At 41.2% G+C, this 24492-nt stretch overlaps 3 protein-coding genes across 4 annotated transcripts; all 3 read right to left on the bottom strand.

Annotated features, from left to right (window-relative positions):
- Nucleotides 1-218: 218 nt before the first annotated feature.
- Nucleotides 219-4822, bottom strand: vrtn (vertebrae development associated). The gene is made up of 3 exons (XM_061704892.1): nt 4740-4822; nt 2716-3029; nt 219-1889 (listed from the first exon to the last, which is right to left on the bottom strand). The coding sequence occupies exons 2-3, from the start codon at nt 3025-3027 to the stop codon at nt 219-221; spliced, it is 1983 nt and encodes a 660-aa protein (XP_061560876.1). The 5' UTR covers nt 3028-3029; nt 4740-4822.
- A 4465-nt stretch (nt 4823-9287) lies between these two features.
- LOC133417350 (uncharacterized) lies at nt 9288-15375 on the bottom strand. Of its 2 annotated transcripts, XM_061705073.1 has the most exons (8): nt 15111-15375; nt 13752-13988; nt 11402-11698; nt 11276-11329; nt 11089-11193; nt 10892-10932; nt 10707-10810; nt 9288-9594 (listed from the first exon to the last, which is right to left on the bottom strand). In XM_061705073.1, the coding sequence occupies exons 1-8, from the start codon at nt 15187-15189 to the stop codon at nt 9459-9461; spliced, it is 1053 nt and encodes a 350-aa protein (XP_061561057.1). In that variant the 5' UTR covers nt 15190-15375; the 3' UTR covers nt 9288-9458. The 2 variants fall into 2 exon arrangements, with proteins under 2 accessions (XP_061561057.1, XP_061561058.1); XM_061705074.1 differs by lacking the exon at nt 9288-9594 and having other exon boundaries at nt 10481-10810; nt 15111-15370.
- Nucleotides 15376-17529: 2154 nt separating this feature from the next.
- On the bottom strand, nt 17530-24294 carry LOC133417308 (mitochondrial basic amino acids transporter-like). Its single transcript, XM_061704985.1, has 4 exons — nt 23928-24294; nt 21559-21602; nt 21011-21094; nt 17530-20506 (listed from the first exon to the last, which is right to left on the bottom strand). The coding sequence occupies exons 1-4, from the start codon at nt 23953-23955 to the stop codon at nt 19763-19765; spliced, it is 900 nt and encodes a 299-aa protein (XP_061560969.1). The 5' UTR covers nt 23956-24294; the 3' UTR covers nt 17530-19762.
- Nucleotides 24295-24492: the final 198 nt, after the last annotated feature.

Raw genomic sequence — 24492 nt, 5'->3', positions numbered from 1 at the left:
CATAAAAATGGGTGAAGTAAAAAACTGTAATAAGAACCCTAGCTCATACAAACAGTCCACATGATATGCAACAATAAAAGAAAAGGGTGCCCGGTACGATGCTTAGCAGGGAGTCCAAGCTTTGAACTGCCTTTTGCCTGCGGGGCTTCAACACGCCCGCGACTCACTCACAGTCTCACACCTGTGCAAATTTTCCAACTGCGGGGATGTGCCAGGCTTCAGCCGTGAACCAGCGACACCCCGTGGTGCAGAGCCCGCTTCCACATATAATAGGTGGAGCGCGGGGTGAAGGGAAAGTAGGAACGAAACTCCTTGAACGTGGGGAAGGACTTCTCCTCGAAGCGCTGCTGCAGAAACAGCTTGGCCTTGGCTTTAAAGTTGGCCAGAGCCACGACGTCCACGGCCAGCGTCTGCCTGTCCGGCAATGAGCCCGCCAGGCTGTGCTTGGGATGTGCCGCGGCGGGGCCGGCAACGTACGCGGGGATCTCTGCGGGCGGGAGCGCCTTGCGGTTGTCTACGATGTTGACGATGGCCATCGGCCTTTCCTCGACTTCAGGGGCGTTGACCTCGGTCACCATCCTCTTTTTGTTGCCGCTACGCCACAGCCAGAAGAAGCAGAGGGACAAAGTCGGAAACCTGAGCTTGAACTTGCTCAAGGACAATTTGGACTTCTGGACCAGCAGCTTGGCGACCTCTCGGAGTTGTTTCTTACTCATGTATGCCAGCTGGAAACGTCTGTGCTTACGCCTGCAGATCTTGGTCCATGGAGCTGCTTCCCCGATGTTCTGCAACACCATAGAGATGCTTTTAGGACTTTGGCTCTTGTCGGCGTCCGAGCTGTCCGAGCTGCTGGCTTTGTAGCCTCCGTTGAACAGCAGGGCCTCCCTCCTCCAGTTGTAGTAGGTAGACCTGGAGATGCCTGGGAAGTTGCGCTTGAAGAGCCTGAAGGGAAATGAGGCGTTGGTGGCTATGCAGTTCTGCAAGCAGCGTTTGGCTTGCTGCATGTGGGCGACACTCTGGGCCCGCTCCAGATCCAGAGGCCCCAAGCTGAGCTGGAACATGCCGGCCACGCTGTCTTGTTGGTCTGACTCGTCCTGTCTGAGTTCAGGCGAGGACCAGGCTTCCTGCTCCGTGCTCTCGCCGGGACTTATCTCTCCCGTGGACGACGACGTGGAGAAGGTTCCGCCCGACTTCAGGAGCTCCTGCTTCCAGTTGTAGTAGGAAGACCTGGAGATTTCTGGGAAGAACTCTTTGAATTGGTGCAGCGGGATGAGCTTCCCTTCCAGGTAGCACGCCTGCAGGAAGTACTTGGCCTCGTAGCGGGCTGTGGACTTCTTACAGTGCTCCTGAGACTGCCTCTTCCAGCGGTAGAAGGTCCTCTTTGTGATGTTGTACTTGTCCTTCAGACTGGGATAGGAGAATTGGGAGTCTTGGTTGATGGGCTCCTCGCTCTTCGAAGCAAAGTCGCTCACGTGGACCAGCGCCACGAAGTGATCGGGTCGGAACAAAGTCTCGGCTTGCAACTCGCCGGACCACATGATGTGGAAGGTTTGAGGCTCGCGCTCTTTGGGCCAAGTCCTGGGCCGGATGACTCGGTTAAAGTAGGATCGGATCTTGTGGTTGAACATGGGGTAGACGGAGTATATGTTCACCTGGAGCACAGACGCCAGCGCGTACACGTGCCACATGTTGGCATACGAGTCGGGGAAGCACGAGGCCTTGACGTCGGCGTCGAAGATGGCCTCCAGGACGCTCGCCGACAGGTTGATCGTGGCCTCGGACTCCTCGGCGCAGAGGCTGAAGCGGACCGCCTGGAGCATCATCTTGGAGTCGATCATCCCGGACAGGTAGTACCTCTTCCACAGGACCATTTCCACAACCGTCCTTACCTGGTGGTGTAAAAAAATCACAGCTCAAGACAGATTGCGATGCATCTCGCTCAGGGGTGGGCAAAGTATGGCCCGCGGCCCACAGGCGACCCGCTCCGTTGTTTAATCCAGCCCAATGAGAAGTTACATTTTAAGAGTCCTGTAATATTTGTTGCATTCACTTTGCTGTTATTACTAAAAGTGGTGAAGTAAAATGTATTCATTTCTGTTTATTTTAATCATTTATCTCATTCAACAATTGCTGAATAGATTCATTGTAACAATATTAAATAAAGAAATATATTGGTAAAATAAACTTATAATAATAATAATGTTGAACATGTTTTGCATTTTAATAAATACAAATGAGAGCATTAAAATAAACAATTTCATTAGCTACTTTATTTTCACAGTGTTTTCCTCAAATTGAAATTTTAAAATATTCATGTTTTTCATTCAATAATTTGTTAATTGACGTACGGTATCATAAATAAAGAATAAATAGAATAAATGATTGTTGGTAAGATAGACCATTATATAATTGTTTAATAAATTATGATAAAATTATCACTCATACAATAAAATATCAGCATTCATTCTTATTTATTATTAAAATAACAGTTACTGTTTTGTTCAAATATATTTATTCCATTATCTCATTTTTTTAATTTAGAGTGTGTGAATGTTATGATTTACATTAATTAGTAAAATTAACAATTTTACGTATACTTTTTGATCCAATCATTGGTTAATTAATGGTAATTAGATCAAATAATGACATTTTCCAAGAATTTTTCCCCTTACATTATGCGTCAAACTCGATGGAAAGCTACTAATGGACCCTCACCTGTAACTCCAAGCTCAGCCCACTGTTGCCCACCAGCAGCATGCTCGCGGCGGCGAACAGCAAGTTGCCCTTTCCTTTGCAGCGCAGCGGCACGAGGTCGGCAGGGGCGTCCCGCGGGTACAGGCCCCGGGCGACGTCGTCCACGCCGGCCCACTCGGGGAAGCTCCGGCAGGGCAGGCGCGGCAGCGGGAAGGGAGCCAGGAGCCGGTCCACCTCCAGGGCTTTCAGGACCAGCGCGTCCAGGCCCGAGCTCTCCGTGGCCTCCTGGAGCTCTCTCAGGGTGGACAGCACCACCTCCTTCCTCTGGATCATGACTGTCGGAGATCGCAGAAGCCGGAAAATGTTTTTCGGCGCCATCCTGTCCTTACGGTGTTCAGTGGTGCCTTAACTTACAAGTTTAATAGTGACCACGCTTGTAACTCAAAACACTCCCAAATGATAACATTTCTCATTTAAATGAATGGAAATGTCATTAATCCGTTCCAGCCCAAAGAAAGAGTTAAAACATTTTTCATCATAAAAATTTCACACTGCAATATACATTTAAATAGAATGTAAATGACAAATGTTTCTGCCTTATGCAGGCCCTTCTGGTGTGCACGCCTTGGCCACCAGGGGGGAAGTATAACATATACTTCCAGATATAAACAAAGAAGATGGTCACAACTGCTCAATAATCTGCAGTCATATTAGACGACAAAGAATATATGCCTGTAAGGATTGTTATATTGTCTGTCTACGTGTGTTGCTGCACCGTTTGTATTCAAATGTCTGTTGGTTAAAAGGATTATAAGATCAATGCCAGCTTTGTTAGCCCGTCTGTGGTGTTTTGGATTGTGCGGTAGTATTAAAGTTGCGGACTTTCGCGAGGGAAAGTCGCATGGTTATAAATACACAGTATGAGTAACGCTCTGTTTTTGTTTGTTTGTTTGTTTAACAGTAAACTTCGACCGCGAGTGGCAATGAACAGCATTAGGCGAGCACTTGCTATTTTTTTCCAAGAACTTTTCACAATCTTACAAGGGGCTGCTCGATGTTGTGTTGCGCTTACATCTCGAATTTTTGCTCACAAGTCAAATCAAAAATAAAAATCTTACCTTGAAAGACTCGCAAATTGGGTCTCTTAAAGGCACATGCATGTACTCGGACTACAATGTGCTGTATTTTTTTTTAATGTTCACATAAATCTACAATGGATTTAAAAAGTGTGTTTTAATAACTTTGAGTGTATTTTAATACATTTAAGTGTGATCAAAGCGTGTGGGAGGAAAAGCTAAAAAGAAATGATATGCCCTGTATCGCAGATTTTCATCAAGCAAAATCATGTGACTTCTCATACAATGCAACAAAGTGTATAGCGACAATTCTTTTAAAAACAAGAGAGCCAGAGGTGAAAAGGTCTTTTTCCCACTGGTTCCCTACAAACAGCTCATTTTAATGTGACTGTATCAACGTGTTAATACGCCTCTATAACACAAAAGGGATAGATTATTATTATTTTTTTGCTTGTTTTTTTTTTTTTTTTGAAGAAGAAGAAGAAATGAAGGAATTTTTCTTTAAATCAAGCCGGGAACCATATTTGGTTGGTTAAGTGTGTGTTCAAAATGGACCCTGCACACCTCAAATGAGGCAGTGGAATCATCTCACGAATTAAACATAACACACAGTGAGACTCAATTAATACATTCATCAATTAATACATTCATCATTTGAATTAGTCGAAATTCAAAATGGGTTCCCTACAAAGAGCTAAATCACTGCTAGTTTATAAACTCGCCCAGAAACTTGGGACATTTTCCGTAAATGTACACGATTTTAAAGGAAGGATATATATTATTTAAGAACTAGAAAAATTACTTTTAATCCAACCAGGAGCCATATTTCCTTTTCACACATTCAAAATAGCTCCAATCAATCACTAAAACTGACAAGTAGTCCGCGCATTAGCGAAGTTCGCAGTGAAATGTTCAATGCGTCAATAATTCCGAACGCAAGGCTTCGAAGGCAACGACGTGCAAACATACCTGCGGTGATGAGTTCACGTGGCGGCGGAATCGAAATGCTTCAATTACAAAATAATAATAATAACAAATAAAATGAAAAAAAGAAGAGGAGCACTCTTGGTAGGAGTGTCTCGGCTCTCCTGGAGGACTCCCAAAAAAGTGCGCGTCCTCATTCACTCACTCTCTCTCTCTCTCTCTCTCTCTCTCTCTCTCTCACTCCATCGCGTGCGTGAAAGGTGACAATGAGGCGCAGCCGAGAAAGAAACCTCCTCAGGAAATTGTCCATCGGGAAAGAAACGGCTCCTCCTTCCTCTTCCTCCTCTTCCTCCCACTGACTCCTCCACGGTGTTGCAGTCAGGGTCAACTTCAATGTGAAGTGTGAACAAAAGGATCCCCAGTGGGGGACTTGAACGTGTTATTTTGTCAACAGTTCAAGGTTATTTGTCAACTGCGCTCGGTCGGAATTAATTAAAGGGCACTTTTGTTACTCATACAAACGCCATTCAGTGTTTTGTCTCTAACGCTGCTTTGTTGTTGGAATTTTATTACTTAAAATAAATATATCGATTTGATTACTTTTCCATAAAAATATAATCTATCAAGCCGAACTGACTGTGATTCATCCAGTATTAATGTGATTCCTATTTTACTTTTTTTATGGTCCAGATTATTATTTTTAATGGCGGCGTTATAATATATGATACGATGTGAAATCTTTGAATGTACGTACAGCATGTTATGATATTGTACTGCGGCAGAGTGCAGTACAGAGATACAAATGTCATTCATTCTGTGTCTCAAATCATCTTTCCCCAGTGCAATTAATCAAAATGCCATTCATCCGTTGCAGCCGCCCAAAAATCCATCAATCAATCAATCAATCAATCTAAATAGAATGTAAAGAATCCTGATTAATTGGTTGCGGCTCCTTCTGGTGTGCGCAACTGGGCCGCCGCGAGAAGAGTTTCACAACTCCCGTAGGTGTCAGTCCGTCTGCTGCAACAACATGAATCATTTTTCGCAGAGGGCAAGGAATACTATCTGCCTGTGAGTGATGGTATATTGTCTGTCCACATGTGCTGCTGCCGCGTTTGCGTTCAAATGTCCATTGCTGAGAACACTGCCACGTCGATGCGATTCGTTAGCCCGTCTATGACGTCTCCCACGAGGCCGTAGCATTCGGCGAGCAGACTTTCATGCAGTTATGTGCTTGTTTTAATTACACACCTTGTATATTTCAACTATAACACAACTCCTCAATATGCCTGAATTTGATTGACAAAATTGAACTGAGATATGAGGGGGGGGGGGAAATATATATATATATATATATATATATATATATATATATATATATAGCATCATGGTTGACTAAGTAGTTTTTGTGTAATCCTGCTAACTGATGTTTGAGGTTTTTGAATGACCTCCCGGTTCTTTTATTCTGGTGCAGGTGATTGATTGACTATAAGGCAGGATGAAAACAATTCATTTGAACAAAAAAGGAAAAAAAATCAGGTTGGTCAAGGTTCAGCGCTGAGGTGTGAAAGCGACTGTCCGCGCGTGTGTACGTACAGTGCATCTGTATGTTTGCGAGCAGAGCTGCGTGTGTATCCGTTATGGAATGTGGCAAACAAAAGCGTGCATGCAAAGTGTTGCGTAAGCGTGCAGCCAGTAGTTTCGATCAAGTCCCCCTGTTGAGGTGACCCTATCGGGGGGCACCGAAGGACCCCGCCCCCAAGTGTTTGTAGGTGCGTGTGACAGTTGGAAAGCCCTATTTGCCTTTTAAATGCTTTGAAAATGTCCCATTTTGGTGTAATTTGTCACTGGGATTTGTGCCACCGATGGCCAATTCGTCTTCTCACCTTCAGGCCGTACCGAGAGCTTCGTACGACCTGAAACGGGCCGCCGTATCTGGGCTCGCTCCACGTTCTCTTATGTCGCTCTGCAGGGTCCGCTTCCTCGGGTGGGATGTTGGCTGGATCCTGCAAAAGATTTCCCCCACCTCACCGCAGTGTGAGTGTCTGTATGTAACAATGTGGCACATGCAAAGTGCAGACAGTAGTTTCTATCACTGACCAACAAAACTCAAACAAAAACCGAAGTTATTCGGTGCTTATCCAAATCAGCTTTGTTCAGGCCTTTGGCAGTGATCTGCTTTCTGCTGCGTGCACACAGTCGATCGAGTGTGAGTTCCGTTTGTGGATTGGAGCGTAAAGTGTTCAGACTGGGCGTGGAGCTCGTCCTCCACTTTTTTAACACCTCTCTCTCTCTCTCTCTCTCTCTCTCTTCTGTCTTTTGCAGGATTTCAGTCATCAAGGGTCTTTTGTTCCACACGCAACCCCCCAACTCACTCTCACACACACACACACACACACACAGCAGGGGACAGCAACATTTGGCCCCCGCTGACCCATCAGACACGCTGGCGCCTGCTTCGGATGAGCTTCACGGCTTTGACCTTATCAGCTGATTGTGTAAGCTCACACACACGCGCACAATGCAAAGGTGCAGGATGCTTAAGTTGTGCAAATAACGCGTGTAAGATTTGCCACGGCTGAAAGGCTGCAGAATTGTGTTGAAAGCGGCGGTGCATTTTCTACGCGCCGCTCGCTAAAGGTTTTGAAATGACAATGGTGAAATTGTTGCGCAAGACAAGGACACACAAGAAGTGCATCATTCGGAGGTTTGAAAGAGTCACTGTGTTCCTTCAGGCACTTTTTCATGACCTCTGCCAAGGAAGGTTATGTATAAAAGCCGTCAAATTCGTAAAATTGAATTTTTGCTCCTTCCCCAGTACCCAAATTTACCAAAACTATGTGAAGAGTTCAAACGCAAAAGCAGAAATCTCAATTTTTTGGGGAATTGATCAAAATTATTTATTGAAATTTTATACTGGTTCCAGGTTACTTTCCAAGTGCCACCGTAACAACCAACATTCAAATACACATCAAAAACGAGGCAGAGGTTTTATTCCTAAAACGTGTATTTCATATTATTGTAAGCCACTGTAACATTTTACACAGTTCCGTCAATAATACTGCGCTGAAATGAAGGAAAATGGACTCATACAATGATTCAGATAAAATATATTGGACAAGTAAAAATTGTACCGAAATAAATGGTTAAAAGCTACTGTAAGAGATTAAAATGCCAATGGATTTTGAAAGAGATCTTTGATGTCATTTCCTCACAAAACCAGACAAGTCCAAGAAAATAATTGAGATCAAAATTAGAGAAGTCCAAAAGTATAAAAAGTATTCAAGTATTCAAAAATACATAACGGGTGAGTGTACTTGAACTACAGTATCTTGAAGCAACCCGTAACCTTCACTCAAATTGAACCCTTCAAACGGAGAGACAAATGTCATTTACTAACTGTGCGTGCGCACACGTTTGACGCACAAATCTGCGATTTATCAATATGTTTGTACATGTTTTTGAGTGCAGACTAGAAAGCATTTCTCGCAGTTGCCGTGGCCCTCAGCGCGAGAGGGTGTGACGCTTGCCCGCAAGCGATAACAACAGCTCGGACTGATTCAGACCGGCTCGATCCGCTTGCGCGTCAAAGGCACGGAATTGTCAACAAAACTGCGCGTATGCCTGCTGCATTACTTGTGATGTCGAGTAATTATCATTGAGTAGTATTGTTGATGGTCGTAGCGCATGAATAGTTAAATGCCCTCATCCATTGTTCAAATAGTGGTGAAAAACTTTTAATATCTTTTCGCTATCACGGTTTTTGCCTCGGATTTTGCTTCAGTTCCATGGACATTGCGCTTCTCCTTCTGGTGTGGGCGCCTTGGCCACCTGGAGGCAGTATTTTGCAGACATACGGAGTAGTAGTATTAATCTTTCTTCGCGGAGGGTAAAGAATATATGCCTGTGAGTATTGTTGTATTATCTGTCTACATGTGTTGCGCCACTGTATGGGTTAAAATATATGTTGCTCAAAAGACACTGATGCCATGCGTTCGCCAGTCTATGGCATTTTGCATTGTTTGCTAGCATGAAGCGAAACGAACTTTGCTACTGCAAAGCTATGTGGTTGTCATAAATACGCGTGTCATTTCTGTTTTATGTTCATTTTGACAGTAAACCTGAACTGGGAGTGTTAAGAAACTATTCAACGCCAAAGCGCTACTTGCGGAAACCTTCGAATTTGGACAATTCAGCCCGACGCCAGCAATTCGTGCCTTTTCGCTTTGTCCTGCGGTCTGCGGTCGGTTCGAGATGCAAATGAGAAACAGTTTTCAATTGCCTTACCTGGTTAAATAAAAACACACACACACACACACAGACACGCACACACTGCTCTTAGGCGTGGGGATGTGCTGCGAGCAACACAGGAGTGGCCTGACTAAAAGCATTTAAAATGCAAATAGGGCAACGCTGGGACCGGCTCCGGCAGTCTCTCGCCTGCTGAGTCTGTGTTGAAGTGTGTCTTGCAGTGTATGCGTGTATGGCTGAACAGGTGTGAGCGCGCGTGTGTGTGTGTGTGCGTGTAAAAGAAGACTCAAGCTAAAGTTAATAATAAAACATTTAGACAAGAATGATATTTTCCAGACTGTACATATTAAAAAAAAATATTTTATGCAACAACCTCTAGACCACAGTTCTGATGACCGGGGTTCAATGCCCGGCCCGGTTTGTGTGGAGTTTGCATGTTGTCCCCGTGCCTGCGTTGGCACTCCAGTTTCCTCCCACATCCCAAAAACATGCATGGTAGATTATTTGAAGACTCTAAATTGCCCGTAGGCGTGAATGTGTTTGCAATTGGTTGTTTGTTTGTATGTGCCCTGCGATTGGCTGGCATTCAGGGTGTACCCCGGCTCCTGCCCAAATGATAGCTGGGATGGGCTCCAGCACGTCCGCGACCCTAGTGAGGAGAAGCGGTTCAGAAAATGCATGGGTGGATGGATGCAACAACCTCCAATACAGACACTGTACTGTACAATGCACTACAAAAGACTATTAAAAGCAGTTAAAATAAATGTCTCCAAAAAAAAAGTATCATGTGTATATAATCTAGTTTTTGACATTGGCGGAACTTTCAAGTATACATTCGTTTTTTTGTTTTAAACAAGTCAGGTCATTATTAGAACCACAAATTTCTCAGTGAGATCCGATTATGCATGTGTATATATATATATATATATATATACTGTGTTATGTATATATATATATATATATATATATATATATATACTGTGTTATGTATATTTATGTGTATATATATATATATATATTTACCACTTGTTTATAATTTGATTGTTTAAAAACTACAAATTTCACTGGAAATATTTTTATATTAAAATCATTATAGTTATGACAAGGTCATAAAATGAATTACGGGATTTATACAGGAATAAGGTGGTCTTTTTTCAAGAAAAAAAAGGGTATTTTTTTTTAAAGAAAAAAACATTACAAGGAAAATATTTATAATTTTACGAGAGTAAAGGACAATTTCTTTCCAGAAAAAGTCATAATTTTGCAAGGAATAACTCAAACGTTTGATTCTAAAATAAGAATAAATTATATATTTTTTTTATTTAAAAAGAAATGACAAGAAAAATTCTTCCAAGCAAAAAGCCTTCATTTTAGGAGGACAAAAGTCTATATTTTTAAGAGAATACAGTCATAAATGTATCAGGAAAAAAAGTCATGAGTTCATTAAAAAAAAAAAATCTTTTTTGTACAAAAGAAAATCAAAGTTTTACCTGATAAGAAAACAAAGAAATCTATTTAAAATCTTGTGTGGGGGGGGGGGGGGGGGGGGAACTAAACAAATAAAAAAAACAAGAACAGAATGTTCACTCCAGGGAGATAAACAGGAAATGTTACTCTCTTCTTGTCACAAAAAAAGAGGGAAGTGAGGTAGACTATGTAGATACATAAGATACACATACTTAAGCTCAGTTGACATATACACATTTCAACACATGCATAAAATGTTCAATTAAAACTTCAATAATAAATATGAGTGACTACTGGTATCGAATGCAGGCGTATTCTGTGTCTTCGCCCTGAGAGAAAGATCCTGTTTCCGCAGCAACGGGGAGGACGACGTCCGCGTAAACGACATCATCCGGAACCTGTGGGATGGAAACGGTGCCGGTGAGCTCCCATCTCGAACCGTGTTGGTGAGCTCCCGTCTCGAAAGTGTCGAAACTTACATGGTTGATATTGGCTATGGGACAGGAGGCCTCGGGCCGGTCTGAAATGCGCATTTGAATAACGTCATACAAAACTAGAGGAATATATCCGTGTCATGTGTCCTTACTGTCCACACATTAATGTGGTTGTAGTTGTATTGCATCATACTTAAGAGTTAGTTCTAATTTGTGTCCTCAAAAGAATATTTACTACTTACTCGATGCCTTTCGTCGCCAGACCACAACAAACACGGCGGCCAAGGCGGTCAGTGCGGCGCACGCCAACACCGCCGCCACCACGCCGACCTGGAAGCGTCTGTCGCCTGGAAACACAATTTGAACGTGACTTCTGAGTTGTACTTTTGTAGCAGTCATTTTAAAAAATGAGTGGACTTAATCCCATACCATGAGGTTCTACTTCTTCTAATTTGAAGCCTCCTCTTCCCTTCCCTTTGAAAGCTAAACAGTCAAAAGAGCATTATTATTTTGAGTTTGAACATAATTATAGGTCATTTGGTAGTTGGTCCACACCTGGTACTTGGACTCGCATCTCCACTGAAGTCCACGTGATTGCTCCCACGCGAGCCCGGCACCTGAAGGCCTCGCGCCCGGGAGCTTGCAAGGTGACGGTCAAGGTGACGTCACACGGGGATTTTCGCCGGACGCGATGACTGGAGTTGTCCCGGACCTCCAGGCCGGCCCGGTCCACCCACGTCAAGAGGACTTCCAGCCGGCGCGGTTTGGAGCAACGGCCCAGCGTCAAGGACGACAGTAGGATGCACTGGAAAGACACGGCGTCGCCCGGCGCCACTTTCAGCTCTGGAAGATCTGAAAAAAAGCACAAAAGAAGACCATTCCGTTTCGCTCACTTTATTGCGAGGCATATTGCCACTTGGTTTTCTTTAAACTGCCACTTTTTTCTTGTAATTTTACTTGTGATTTTGCAGAAAATCCAGCACAAATTTTTTCCGAAAAAAATCAATCAATAAATACGAGTACAGCAAGCCCTCGTTTAGCGCAGCGGTTACGTTCCAGACCACAGCCACAATAGATGAACGCCACAAACTAGCGACCAAGTATTTATCGTAGTCATTTATACATACAGCAGAATCTCGATTTAACGGACTAGCAGCCGATTGTCCGTTATGTTGAAGCACTTTTTGGTTTTTTTGGCCATATCACATAACTACTTTTGCTCGTAATAATACCACTTTAGTTTTGTGAAATTGTCTTTTTTTTTTGTCAAACGTTTTTCTTGTAAATATCTGGGGTTGTTTTTGTAAAATTACAACTTTAGCACTTTATTCATGTAAATTAAAAGCTTATTACAAGGACTTTTTTACCATACCACAACTCTTTCTTGTATTATGTCTAGTCTCCTGTAATTCCGACTTTAATTAAAATGTGTTTTTTTTCTTGTTTTATTTCAACTTCATGCTTGTTAAACTGTGAGTTTTCTGTTTTCATTGTTATTATATTGTTTAAATATTGAATAATTTCATGAAACTTTTTAGGTACAGCTCATATTGTATTTAAATTGTGACTTTTTTTCTCGTAATTTTAGTCTCACAAACCTTTAAGATTATGCGGTGGTGGTACAATTACAATATTTCTTGTAAATTCTGACTTGATTTCAATAAAACTAGATCCTTTTTCTTTCTGAAAAATTCTACGACTTTATTCTGACCAGACTGAGAACAATCGTTGGAGGGGAAGACCAATGAGGTCCGCGGACATAGCATTCGAGTCGCCAGCGCTTTTTCACCATCTCTTTCGGTATTTAATAAGGGTACCCGCTAACGTTCAATGGTCCAGTCACGCACGGATCGCCGAGTCCTCTTCCGCATCGAAGTGACATCCCGCGAGACTCTGCGCCTCTGTGTAGAATAGAAGTCCCATTTTAAATGCCGTTGCCGTTGCAGTCATGCCGCTCCACGAAATTAGCAAAACCCGCTAATTTCATTCTAGCCCGCCTCCTCGCCAAGTTACACCAAGCGCAGTGCTGGATTTTTGCTAGTCACGAAAAATAGAGCCCTATGAGTTTTTGTCATATTGCAACTGTTTGTTGAAATATTACAACAAAGTCATGTGTAATTATGACTTTATTCTTTTTAAAGTACAACTTTTTTGGAATTCTATCTCTTTATTTTTTTAAATTCAGACTTTCTTTTCTCCATTTTTTTCTTGTACAATTAAGACTTTCTTGAAACATGACATTATTTCTTTACATTCTCTGACTTTATTTTTTTAAACGTGTGGCTTTATTCTCACAATTTTATAAACTTATTCTTGTCATGTTTTCCATAGTAAAATTGTGACTTTCTCGCAACTGTTCTTCATCTTCACCTTGCCATTTTACAACTTTATTCTTGTAATATTACAAGTTTGTTCGAGTACATAATTTGGTTTCTTGTAACATTGTCTAATATCGTGCGATTACAACTTTCATTCTCATAGCTTATCAACCTTATTTTAATGAATTTTATAAATTAGTTTTTCTGCCCAGATGACCATCTTTTTCTTAAAAAATACGTTTTTCCACAAAGAAATTTTAAACATTTTTAATTCTTAAAAAATACCTTCCTCCCCCAAAAGTCTTGAATTGTATTGCTCAAAATGTACTTTTTTTGGTTGTTTTTTTTAAATATACAATTTTATTTTATTTTTTTAAATGACATAATTGACAAAAAAAAAAAAAAAAAGACTTGTTAGTCATTTTGCAACACCACACGCATGACATAATCTCAATTCTTGTACAAATATATATTTTTTTAATGTTTAATTTAGTCACATGTAATTCTGACTTTATTCTCCTAAAATTATAATATTATAGCGGTTATTTGTTCCGCCTCCAGTGTCCAGGCAGTTTTGCGTTCCTTACCGTTTTGAGGTGTGAAGGCATCATCTGTTAGTTTGCAGTAATGAAGTCCGTTTTCTTCCACCTGACGGAGCTTCTCCGTGCATTTTGCGTCCTGGTCGTCGACACCCGCGACCATCTCCGCGTTACTCGTTATTGCAACGTCAATGCTCTCGGTAAATCTCCAAATGTGATAGCACACCGAATTGGCGCACGGAAACCTCAGCTCCAAACCGAGCGTGTCGCTGTCACCGTTGATGCCTGCAAGAGAAGGATTGTGTGCAATGGGCTCAATGGCACTTAATTGTAAGACTTTTTGACAGAATAAATAACTTTTTGAAAAAAACCTCTCTAAAAAAAAAAAGTAAAATAAAACTTTTTACATTTTTCTCTAAATATCAGACTTTTTTTCCTCCAAATCTTGTGCTCTTTTTTTTTTTTTTTTTTTTAAAGTTACAACTTTATAATTTTGCAAAAAACAAAATAGATCCCAACGACTTAAAAAATACATTTAAAAAAAATCTTCATTCTGGTTAGTGACTTTTTTCTCGGCAAAATGTGATGTTTCATATTAGAAAAAAACGATTCATTCTTTGAAGATTAACATTTTTTTCTCGAAAAATATTGTTCTTGAAAAATCGTACTTTTGACCTTTAAAAAACTTTTTTCTCACCAAAAAATGAATTCTTTCTCGTAAAATTGCAACTTTTTCTTGACAGAATATACATTTTTATCTTGAAACGATGATTTTCGTCTGAGTGAGATTTCAACTTGTCTTAAAATGCGTGAACTAAAAATCTATTATTCTATGACTTTCAATAGAGAAAAATACAACAAAACCTTTTTTTCTCAACAATTGAGAAAAAAATATGAATATTCTTATACTTGTTACAACTTTTTTTTAACAATAGACAATATTCTAATTAGATTCCAACTTTTTTGATGAGAGACAACCTTTTATTTCCAATAAAATGTGATATTGTCAACTTATAAATGACTTTCTTCTCGCATGATTGTGAAGTGAAAATATATTATCAATATTCTTACATCATACTTAATTACATAATACTTAACTAATAAAAACAATTACATGACTTTATTTTTTCCATTGAAAAGGTATTGTTTTTTTCAAGAATATCATTTTTCTATTATTTTGAAGAAAAAAAAGTAATCTTATGAGAATAAAATATTTTTACAAGATAAAACGATTTTTTTTGTTAGTTTTTTGTTGTTGTTGAGGAAAAAAAATGTCTCAGTCTAGTGTGAATGAAGTCATTTTGAATAATATTCTTGAATAAAGATTTTTTTTTCAAGAATATTATTTTAAAAATAGGATTTTATTCTCGGGAGATGACATTTTTTTTTTCTGATGATTTTTCTCACCCGCGACGACGAGAGGAAGCACGAGCAGAAGCCGCGTGGCAAAGCGCTTCAGCATCCTGAGTGCGCGCTCGAGTGTCATCACCGTCAAAATGGTGACGGGAGTCGTTCTCCCGAACTTCCTGCCGCCGCACGCAACATCCTCTGACTGACTAACTCACTCACTCGCTAACGGACCGCAGCGAGCAAAGTTAGCGAAAAGTCAAAAGTGACTGCCGCAGACGCGTCCTTCGCTACTTTTAAGACGGCACGAGTCAGCATATTTGCTTAAAAGGGAAGTTTAGCCTCACTCCACGTGACTTCTCGCAAGTGGGATGGCTATGCGTGTGCCTACGAGTGTAAAGCAAATGTCTGACAGACCTGTCTCTGATGAGGTTGTGCTTCCTCAGGCGTGGTGGTTTCTTGAAAAACAACTGCAAACTTCCTCTTTAAGAAGCTTTGATAGATATGCACTTGCATATGTATTTTGAAGACAAATTTTACTTGTACTCCCTACCAAATATTTGTACTTTCTACTTCTTACTTTGTTAAAATAAGGTTGTTACTTTTTTTGTTTTAATTCTCGGCAGATTGGAAAAAAAACAACAACAGACAGCGGCAACATGGGGAAACGTCAACCGGGGAGCATTAACGACAAAAACGCAACAGATTCGGAGAAGCAGGATATTCCCCATCCGTTGCTTAATAGAACGCAATTGTTTAAATGCATACAAGTAAGGTGATTTTTTTTTTTACTTTTTTCAGTTGTTGTCAGTTGTTACTATTAGCTGATTTCGCATTTGGGTTACAATGTTTGCAAAAGCTGTGGGAACACGTTGTTTTCAAAGCATAAAAAGCCTGAACCAACGCTAGCTTGCTCTTGGTTTGAAAAAAAAAAAAAACACACACACACACACACAAATCTTCATTGTGCCAAGTTATTAAAACTGCTATTGTACATAATTGACACCAACACTTAATATTTGACTTTTGTTCTTGGTTGTATTTCAGAGTGAATGTTTGAATGTTTACTTAAAGGAGTTGAATCGGTGCTTCTTCTTTTACAAGAATCTTTTTGTATACAAGAATCTCTGCTTCTACTTTTGCCATCTCAAGGAGTTCTTTTCTTTTTTTTTTTTCACACAGCAACTATTGTCGTCAGCAGCCCTCGCCCACTGCAGCCCATTGACAGAAATATTGCAGCTTGGTGGCAGGCGATGAAGTCGCCCCCCTGTGGTCAATATGAGGAGCACAGTTACTTTCTAAAGGGGGAAAAAAACAAAAACAATGAATTCATTCAAAAAAATGATGAGTTCATGAGAAAACATTTTTCCAAGAAGAAAAAAAAAAAAGACAATTTCTCATAATATAACATGACTATGACTTTATTCTATTATGGAAAAAATATTAAGTTAGTACTAATACTAAAATAATAATAAAAAAAATCATGGAGTTTTAAAACACAAAACGCAAACATATCGTCAAACATATTGATTAACCACATTGTGCAGATGATTATTCCAACAACAAAATACATATTATATATATATATATACAGTATATATATCATATCATGTCTAAGTGTTTTAAGTTAAAATCTCACAGCCAACTGAGGCAATAAAATGTACAAACAGAGACATTCTGAAACTGAAAAATATGTATTTAAACTGCATATTTCTTTGTATAATAGCAGTCATCTCCAAAGCGCTTCCACCATGTTAACTTTATAAAGTAAGTCCTCTCCATGTTTTCACTGGGCTTGTGTGAGGAGTCACACGTTAAGGCAGATTGGTGCCCTAAAGCCACAAAAATAGGCTAAGTATCAATCATATCATTTAGCCGTCTGAGCAAATATTTAATAATAGAGCTACGCCGAAAGGGAAAACGTTAACATTAAGAGTCGAGGTATTTTTAATTCCTTCTTTTTGACTAAAAAAAAAAAAGTCATAATTTTAAGGAGTGGACCAGCTGTTATTAAACAGTCATGAGCAGGTACACACTGACTGTTTGTAATATTACAATGGTATTGTTTCTTCCTCCCAAACAAATTATGACTTCAAAAGTTTTTCGTTGTTCTCAAAATAATGACTTTTTCTCAGGGAATTTTATTTTTAATTCCTGTATGACCCATTTTTCCTTGAAAAAAAAACATTTCAAAAAAACAAAATGCCTTTTTTTCTCTAAAGTGGACAAAAATAATTCTAAATAAATCTTTAAAAAACAAAATCTTTGAAAAATGTTTTTTTAATCTCTTTTGAAAACTAGGAACTTTCTTCCTTGAATTTCTTTTCTGTGCAGGCCTAACACCTCTTTTGTACATTTTCAAGTGTCACAGTAACAATTCAGAGGGTGGGGGAGAAAAAAAAAAGTTAGCTCTTAGTGCATCTGGAAGCTCTAACCGTTCTCGGACAGCATACATAAAAATAATAATAATAAAATAAAATTACAAAAAAAAAAGTTTTCTGTTTTATTTGATGTTTTCAGCGGCTTGCATAGCTTGACTTTTTTCGCAGCGACAAATCCAGCATTCGGGATTGAAAGAGCAGCAGAGGAGAAAACATGATTCATTTCGACATTTTCCAAAAACATAAATAGGTCCAATTAAAACCTCGACAGTATCGAATAGCGCGGCACCATCCAGTGCTGGAGCGCAAATACAGTACATTCATCAGATCGACCGATTAAGTCAAACACTTGAACACACACAAGCACCCTCAAATAAACGTTAAAACCTTTCCGGTTATAACATACTTATTAATCCGTCTTTTCAAGTGCCCACGGCGGCCACGTTACAGTCTTTGGTCCTTTCACGCTCCGTTTTCATGCAAAGTCATAAAATGACGCTGCACGGTTGTGCATTTCAAAAGCGCTTTTGTTCCCTCATGTCAATCAAAATAAACTCCAGATTGTGATTGCGTCAACACGAATAGCTGCGACCGCAATTTCACTCACTCATCGAGCTTTTTGTTGTCGTCGTCGTTGTTGTTGTTGTTGTGAGACAACAAGGTGCTTTGGCCTCAGTAAGGCAGGAAGACCAACCGGTATTAGGGCCACAGTCAAAAGAAGGAAAAAATACTATGATACTACCACACTCGTTTATGTAAATTTACAATAATAAAGTTGATTCTTTTTTTTTTTTTTTTTTTTAATAGGGAAACAAACAGCGCAACATTATGGTAATAAAGTTGTATTTTGGTGGAGAAAAATTAGTTGTAGTCTTGAAAATTAAGTTGCATTTTTTGAGGGGAAACAAAATAGAAAATATGCAACTTACTTTCTCTTTAAAATTCATTTGAATTACCAAATAAAACTTGAAAAATGTTACTTTCTACAGAATTTTTCTTTGTTTTAATATTACAGCCTGTCTTTCTTGACATAAATATCACTTTGTTTTGAATGAAAAAAATATATAAAATACTGGAAGTCTGACGAAAAAAAACCCCATTACAAATAGTCTGGTGGGACTTAAGACATTTTTTCCAATACTTTACTCTCCTAAGATTACAAAAAACACCGCAAGAATTGAAAAAAAACAATACTTTCTTGACAAAATATGCCTTTAAAATATATATATATATATATATATATATATATATATACATATATAAAACTTTGTTTTCAAAAGTAAGATTATTACTCTCACAAGATTCCACTTTTTTTCCACAATCGTAAGCTTCCCCGTCCCCCGATGACATACTGTCTTTTGAGTGTGGCCCTAAAAATCTTTTGTAAAGGAAAACAGTTGTCCAGTACACAGAAATATACAAATATAGTTATTACAAGTTAGAGTTTCTCTCTCTCTCTCTTTTTTTTGTATATATATATATATATATATATGTATATATATATATATATATATATATATATGTATGTATGTATAAAATAATAATAATGTGTTTATGCAGAGAAACATTGTCCTGATTCTAAGTGAACCAGGAAATGTATTGGGCCATTCAAGGCTCAAACAACTGTTAAGAATTACGCCTTTCATCTCCTTGTTAAGAACAGCAAGTTCTGAAAAAAATACTGAAATATTCAACAGTTGGATATTCAAAAGATTAGTTTTTTTTTTTTTTTTTTTTTTTTTTACACAAAAGCTTAATATCCATAGCTTTTTGTGAGTAGTGATTATATATATATGAGAGAGAGAGAGAGATACACGCACGCAAACATATAGTGTACACCAGTGATTCCCAACCAGTGTGCCGTGGGAATTTTAACTGCTCAAAAAATTATTCATTTACAAGAAATAATGTATACGTACAGACAGAAAAAATGAATGCTCTTCTATTTGATGGCAGGAAGTACATACTGTAATGACTGTGTATCGACTTTTTGTGACATTTTTGTTTGTCGTGGGATTTTCCAATTGCAAAATATGTGCCGTTGCGCCATAAAGGTTGGAAATCACTGCTGTATGCAGTACATACGCATGTATATATAGTGTATATACTGTATAAATACACACAAAACGAGTGGAGTAAAAGAGTACATTTCTTCTCATGTGGATACAAGCCGTTGCAGTCAAAATCTTGGATGCAGCCAGCTCATATCCAGTTTGCACAAATGCCAAGTAAAAAGGATTCCTTCCACAAGGAAGTTCAAAAAGCAGCCAGCGCTTCGGACTTTCCGTCGCCGGGTGGTTAAGTGCCGCACCGGTAAAGGGGCCGGCGCACTCACAGGCCGGAGGTCTGGGTTTGGGGCGCCGCCTCGCAGTCGACGGCGCCCCCCTCGGGCCCGCGCGCGTACATGAGCACCAACGTGACGGTGGCGAAGGTGGCGGCGTTGACGGGGAAAGCGCGCAGCAGCGTGGAGGTCAGCCCCCGCGTGAACACCACGTAGCCCTCCTTGCGCACGCTCTGCCGCACGCAGTCGGCGATGCCGCTGTACTGGCGGACGCCGCCCGCGCCGTCCGCCTGCAGCCGCGACTTGATCACATCCACCGGGTAGGTGGACAGCCACGAGGCGATGCCCGCCATGCCGCCGGCGAACAGCAGCTTGGGGATCATGTAGCGGTCTTCGGGCTCGCAGCCCAGCTGGCGCGTCAGCACGTCGTACGCCAGGAAGTAGAAGCCGAAGCCGGGCGTCTCGCGGATGAAGGTGGTCACCATGCCCCTGTTGATGCCCCACACGCCCTCGCGGCGGTAGATGCGCACCAGGCAGTCCACCGAGTTTTTGTACATCTTCCGGGAGGACGACTTCTCGCCCGTGCCCTGCATCTGCATGCGCGTCTTGGCCAGCTCCATCGGGCAGCAGATGACGCACTGGATGGCGCCCGCCGCCGCGCCCGCCAAGAACTGGTTGGTGGGGGTGTCGCGGCCCAGCATGCGCATGGCGTTGCCCTGCACGCCGAACACGATGGCGTTGATGAAGGTGAGGCCCAACATGGGGGAGCCGATTCCTTTGTACAAACCAAACATCTGCAAAGAGTAACACGGGTTACACATTTAAATAGGACTTTTTTCCAGGAAGATTCAATACTCATTTTTGCGGGGGAGAAAAAATAAAAATAAAATAAAAACATTTTTTAAAAAAAACTTTGTTCTAGAGAGAAAAAAATGTCTGCAAAAAATGACAACTCTCGAAAAATTACGGAGTTTTTCTCCAGAAACCCAGGCTTTTCAAAAATATGACTAGTCTCGAGAAAATTTTTATATTCTTTAAAAAAAAACACACAGCCACAATAGATGAACGCCACAAACTAGCGACCAAGTATTTATCGTATCATTTATACATACAGCAGAATCTCGATTTAACGGACTAGCAGCCGATTGTCCGTTATGTTGAAGCACTCTTTTTTGTTTTTTTTGGCCATATGCACCCATATTACTGTACACTGGATGCGCGCGGTCCGATGCTGACGAAAAATTGGGGCCCCCTATATCATTTACGTTGCCCATCCTTATTTCTGGTTGTATACGTACCGACTCCTGGCGTATGATGGATTGGAAACAGTGAAAGGTGCCGCGGTAAAGCGGCTTATTCACATTCTGGACCTGCAGTCTAACCTGGAGGAAAAGCACACCAACACTTTTAGGCGCACCGATGACCGTCACGTCCTCAAGCAATGAGGTCGCATGGCACATTATGGAGGGCAGGAGCGCTTAATGAACGAAAAACCCTAAATAGTCACTCAAAGATCTTGAAACTGACAAAAACAAAATAATTACATTCACTGAAAATTACTCAGTGAAATTCAGATATTGAGCGTTACACACAAATCTTTTGATTGCAGTGATTGCCTCAAAAGGTTGCGCAACAAAATATTAAATGAAGGGTTCCATCATTTTTGACAGGCCTTATTCATTGCTTTGTTTTTGTAATCGTTAGGTTGAACCACAATTCAAAAGCAATATCTGATCTTTATTTTTTTGTAAATGTTTATTTACTCTTACTTTTTGACCATTGTGGGTTTACAGACGGGTGCCAATAATTTTAGTGTGTAAATAAATGTGCACACAGATTTTCCTACCTTCACTGTGTCGAATGGGTGACCAACTAAAACTCCAGCAGCACCTGAAGACAAACCGCAAGGCATTGAAAACATTGGCAGTTGTCACAAGGTGAAACGCGTTATCTTGTTGACCAAATAAGGAATGTGGCTCGCATGCAACAGAAGTGAATACTTTTACTGCCGTCTTTCTGGTTAGTTAAGGCCCGACTCACCTGAGTCTGGAATAGAATCTTCACGCTAGATAAACATGGCGTTACATTCCGTTCCCGAGGCGCCTCTCAAGGAGACTCAAGGGCGTGCGGTGGTGAAAAGACGAACGTCACGTGAAAGTAACGGAGCGTCGGACAAAAACAGGAGCGTTTTAACTTAAGGAAGGACACCATCGCAAGAGACGAGAACGCTGTATCCCCCCCAGAAGAAGAAAAAGTATTCTCCGTCCTTTTTCTTCTTCTTGTGTTTTTATTAACAGTTGGCAAACCAGCTTAATGGCGCATTACTGCCACCAACTGATTTTGTCCTTCCGCTGCAAGGAAGCCAATGTGAACTGATGGTGGCCAGAAGTCGCGGAGAGTGCTGGCGCCATCTAGCGGTGGGGAGTCTGAAGCGCATTCGTATCTTCAGTGTTTGCTTGTATCTCAAGACAAAAAAAATAAAGTAAAAAAATTCATCACGTGGCGGCTCGTGTCTCGAAAAAGTCGACGTGAAGGCACTCAGAACTCAAAACGTTTTATTTGTAATACGCTTCAGGTTAAAAAATGTGTTCAAAACAATGTGATCTTGTTATTTGTTATACATTATATCCGATCATCAACACTGGACAACCAAAATTCCTCAAAAAAGGTAAGCCACAAAAACTGTCGGTCAAATAAAGTCCACCGCTGGTAAGCATCCCAACGAAGCGAACGCCGTTTATCGCGGGGTATACGTCGCAGACTAACCTGCAGCGGGTGAAAATCATTTCCCACATGCGAGTGCAGTACAGTAAGTATGCTGTATGTAGCCATTCAAAAACAATCGCTTGAAAATACATTATAGCAGGGTGCGAACAATGAGCGGCAATCTACTGCGGTTAAGCACTGAAATAACAAGTGTACTTATAGATGCGACGATGTAACTTCAAACTTTGTGACTCCAATGAGATAAAGGCTTTAAAGACATCTCGTGATTCAAAAGGGTCAGGGGCGCAGGTTCCCGGCCCTCGGTTGTAAACAAACGTCTGAAAGCTAATCCGACATAAGCGTCTGCCGGGTCACATGACCCGTAGCGCCAGGAAAGGAACACAAGCTATGTGTGCGTTCGACACAAATGACGCCGGTCGTTGACCTCAATCAAGTACGAGTGAGTCACGGACACAAGAGGGGACAGAAAAAGACAAACAAGGAGACGGAGGACGTCGCAGGGGGGAATGTTGCCGAGTGTGTTGATGTATGGCGAACTCTCGCAAGATCGGGGTTCATCGCTATGTCACAGAATTTTTACGGGATCGGTTTTCATTCGACCGTGATCGGTTTTCATTCGACCGTGTAAGAGTAAGATCAGCTAAGATCAGGCAGCACCGAGTTAAAACTTAAACAATGTGAACTTCACCGCCGACATTGTTTTTTTTGTCACAAGGCCGCAGCAGCAAAGCGGAGCGGGCAAAGGTTGACGGACGGGCACGTGGTCCAGCACCGTACTGGAGACAAAGCCTGCCATTGGTCAGCGTAGGGGTGTGCGTCGACCCCATCCTATCATCTGCGTCGTGTCGTGTCTCAGCTATCAACACCCGCCGCTCGCTAGCTGACGAGCTCAAGTTATCGTTCCACTCTCACCTCAAGAGGAAGGACACTCGAGGAGGGCATATCCTTGAACACGTGACAATCATTCACCTTGCGGGCCACCATGTTGTTTTTTTTCCCCCTTGGAATACTTTCTGGGTTTTTTTTTTCTACACTGGAGTTCAACTATTTTAATATGATTTTTTTCCAGCCACAACATTAGGAACCCATGCACAACAAGAACACAACACATGCGCAACAACACAACTTGTGGCAAACTGCACTTACTTTATGTGCATTTCAAATGATTTATATAGCTTGACAAGTTGGTATATTAAAATGAGTTGAACACCCCGATTCGCCAAAGTACCCAAAATCACCGAAATGTCAACTTAATAACAGTCTGACAGTCAAAATTCGGATGTGACTGCATCAGTCAATTAAGGCTGATTATTGTTTTTCCATTTCAAGGCCCTTCAGTGTTCCAGTGAGCTCAGTTATGATGATTTGATTCAAAAAATGCTGCACAAAGTGCGCCCACCCGCACTCAGTTGCGGTAATGCGAACGCAGAGTTGCATCACTTTTTGCTGAGAAGTGTGTGAGCGTGCGTGGAGACGATCCGCACTTACCGCCGATGCAGCCAGCCACGAAGTCCATCACCGCTGCTCACCTTGTCGCCCGCTTGGTAGTGATGCCCGCTCTGCCGGAAAACACTCGAAACTCGCCTCTTTTTTTTTTTTTTTTTTTTTCCCCCCCACAGTCAGTCAATTGACTTCCTGGACGCCCACGCGAGTAATAACAGCGTGGATGTGAATAATCAACTAATTCAAGCGACGTTTATTCTCTCGGTAGCTTCCCTGCCTAATGACTTCTCTGTAATGCTAGATGATAATTTCGTGTTTATTTATGCTAATGCAACAGGCGTGTGTGACCTATTCGTCCTCCCGGGAGCGCGTTTGACAGCTTGTGCGTGTCCCGTCACGTGCTTCAAAGAGGTTGCCTTGGAGCAGCGAGCGTCACAGGAAGTCAACTCGCGAGAGGGGCGGGGTTCGCCTTTCTGGCCAATCAGACGCCGGGAACGAGGCCGACACCTGTCTGTGTAAATGTGTCTGGCTTTACTATTGGCTAACGCGGGGAGAAGTGGTTTGAATTATGTCGGGGTTGGGTTGCTTTCTGACCTATCAAAGGCCGGGA

This window comes from Phycodurus eques, chromosome 18, assembly GCF_024500275.1.
Source record: "Phycodurus eques isolate BA_2022a chromosome 18, UOR_Pequ_1.1, whole genome shotgun sequence".
Taxonomy (NCBI): domain Eukaryota; kingdom Metazoa; phylum Chordata; class Actinopteri; order Syngnathiformes; family Syngnathidae; genus Phycodurus; species Phycodurus eques.
Note: the sequence above shows the minus strand (reverse complement) of the source record. Positions and strands in the feature narration are given on the sequence as shown.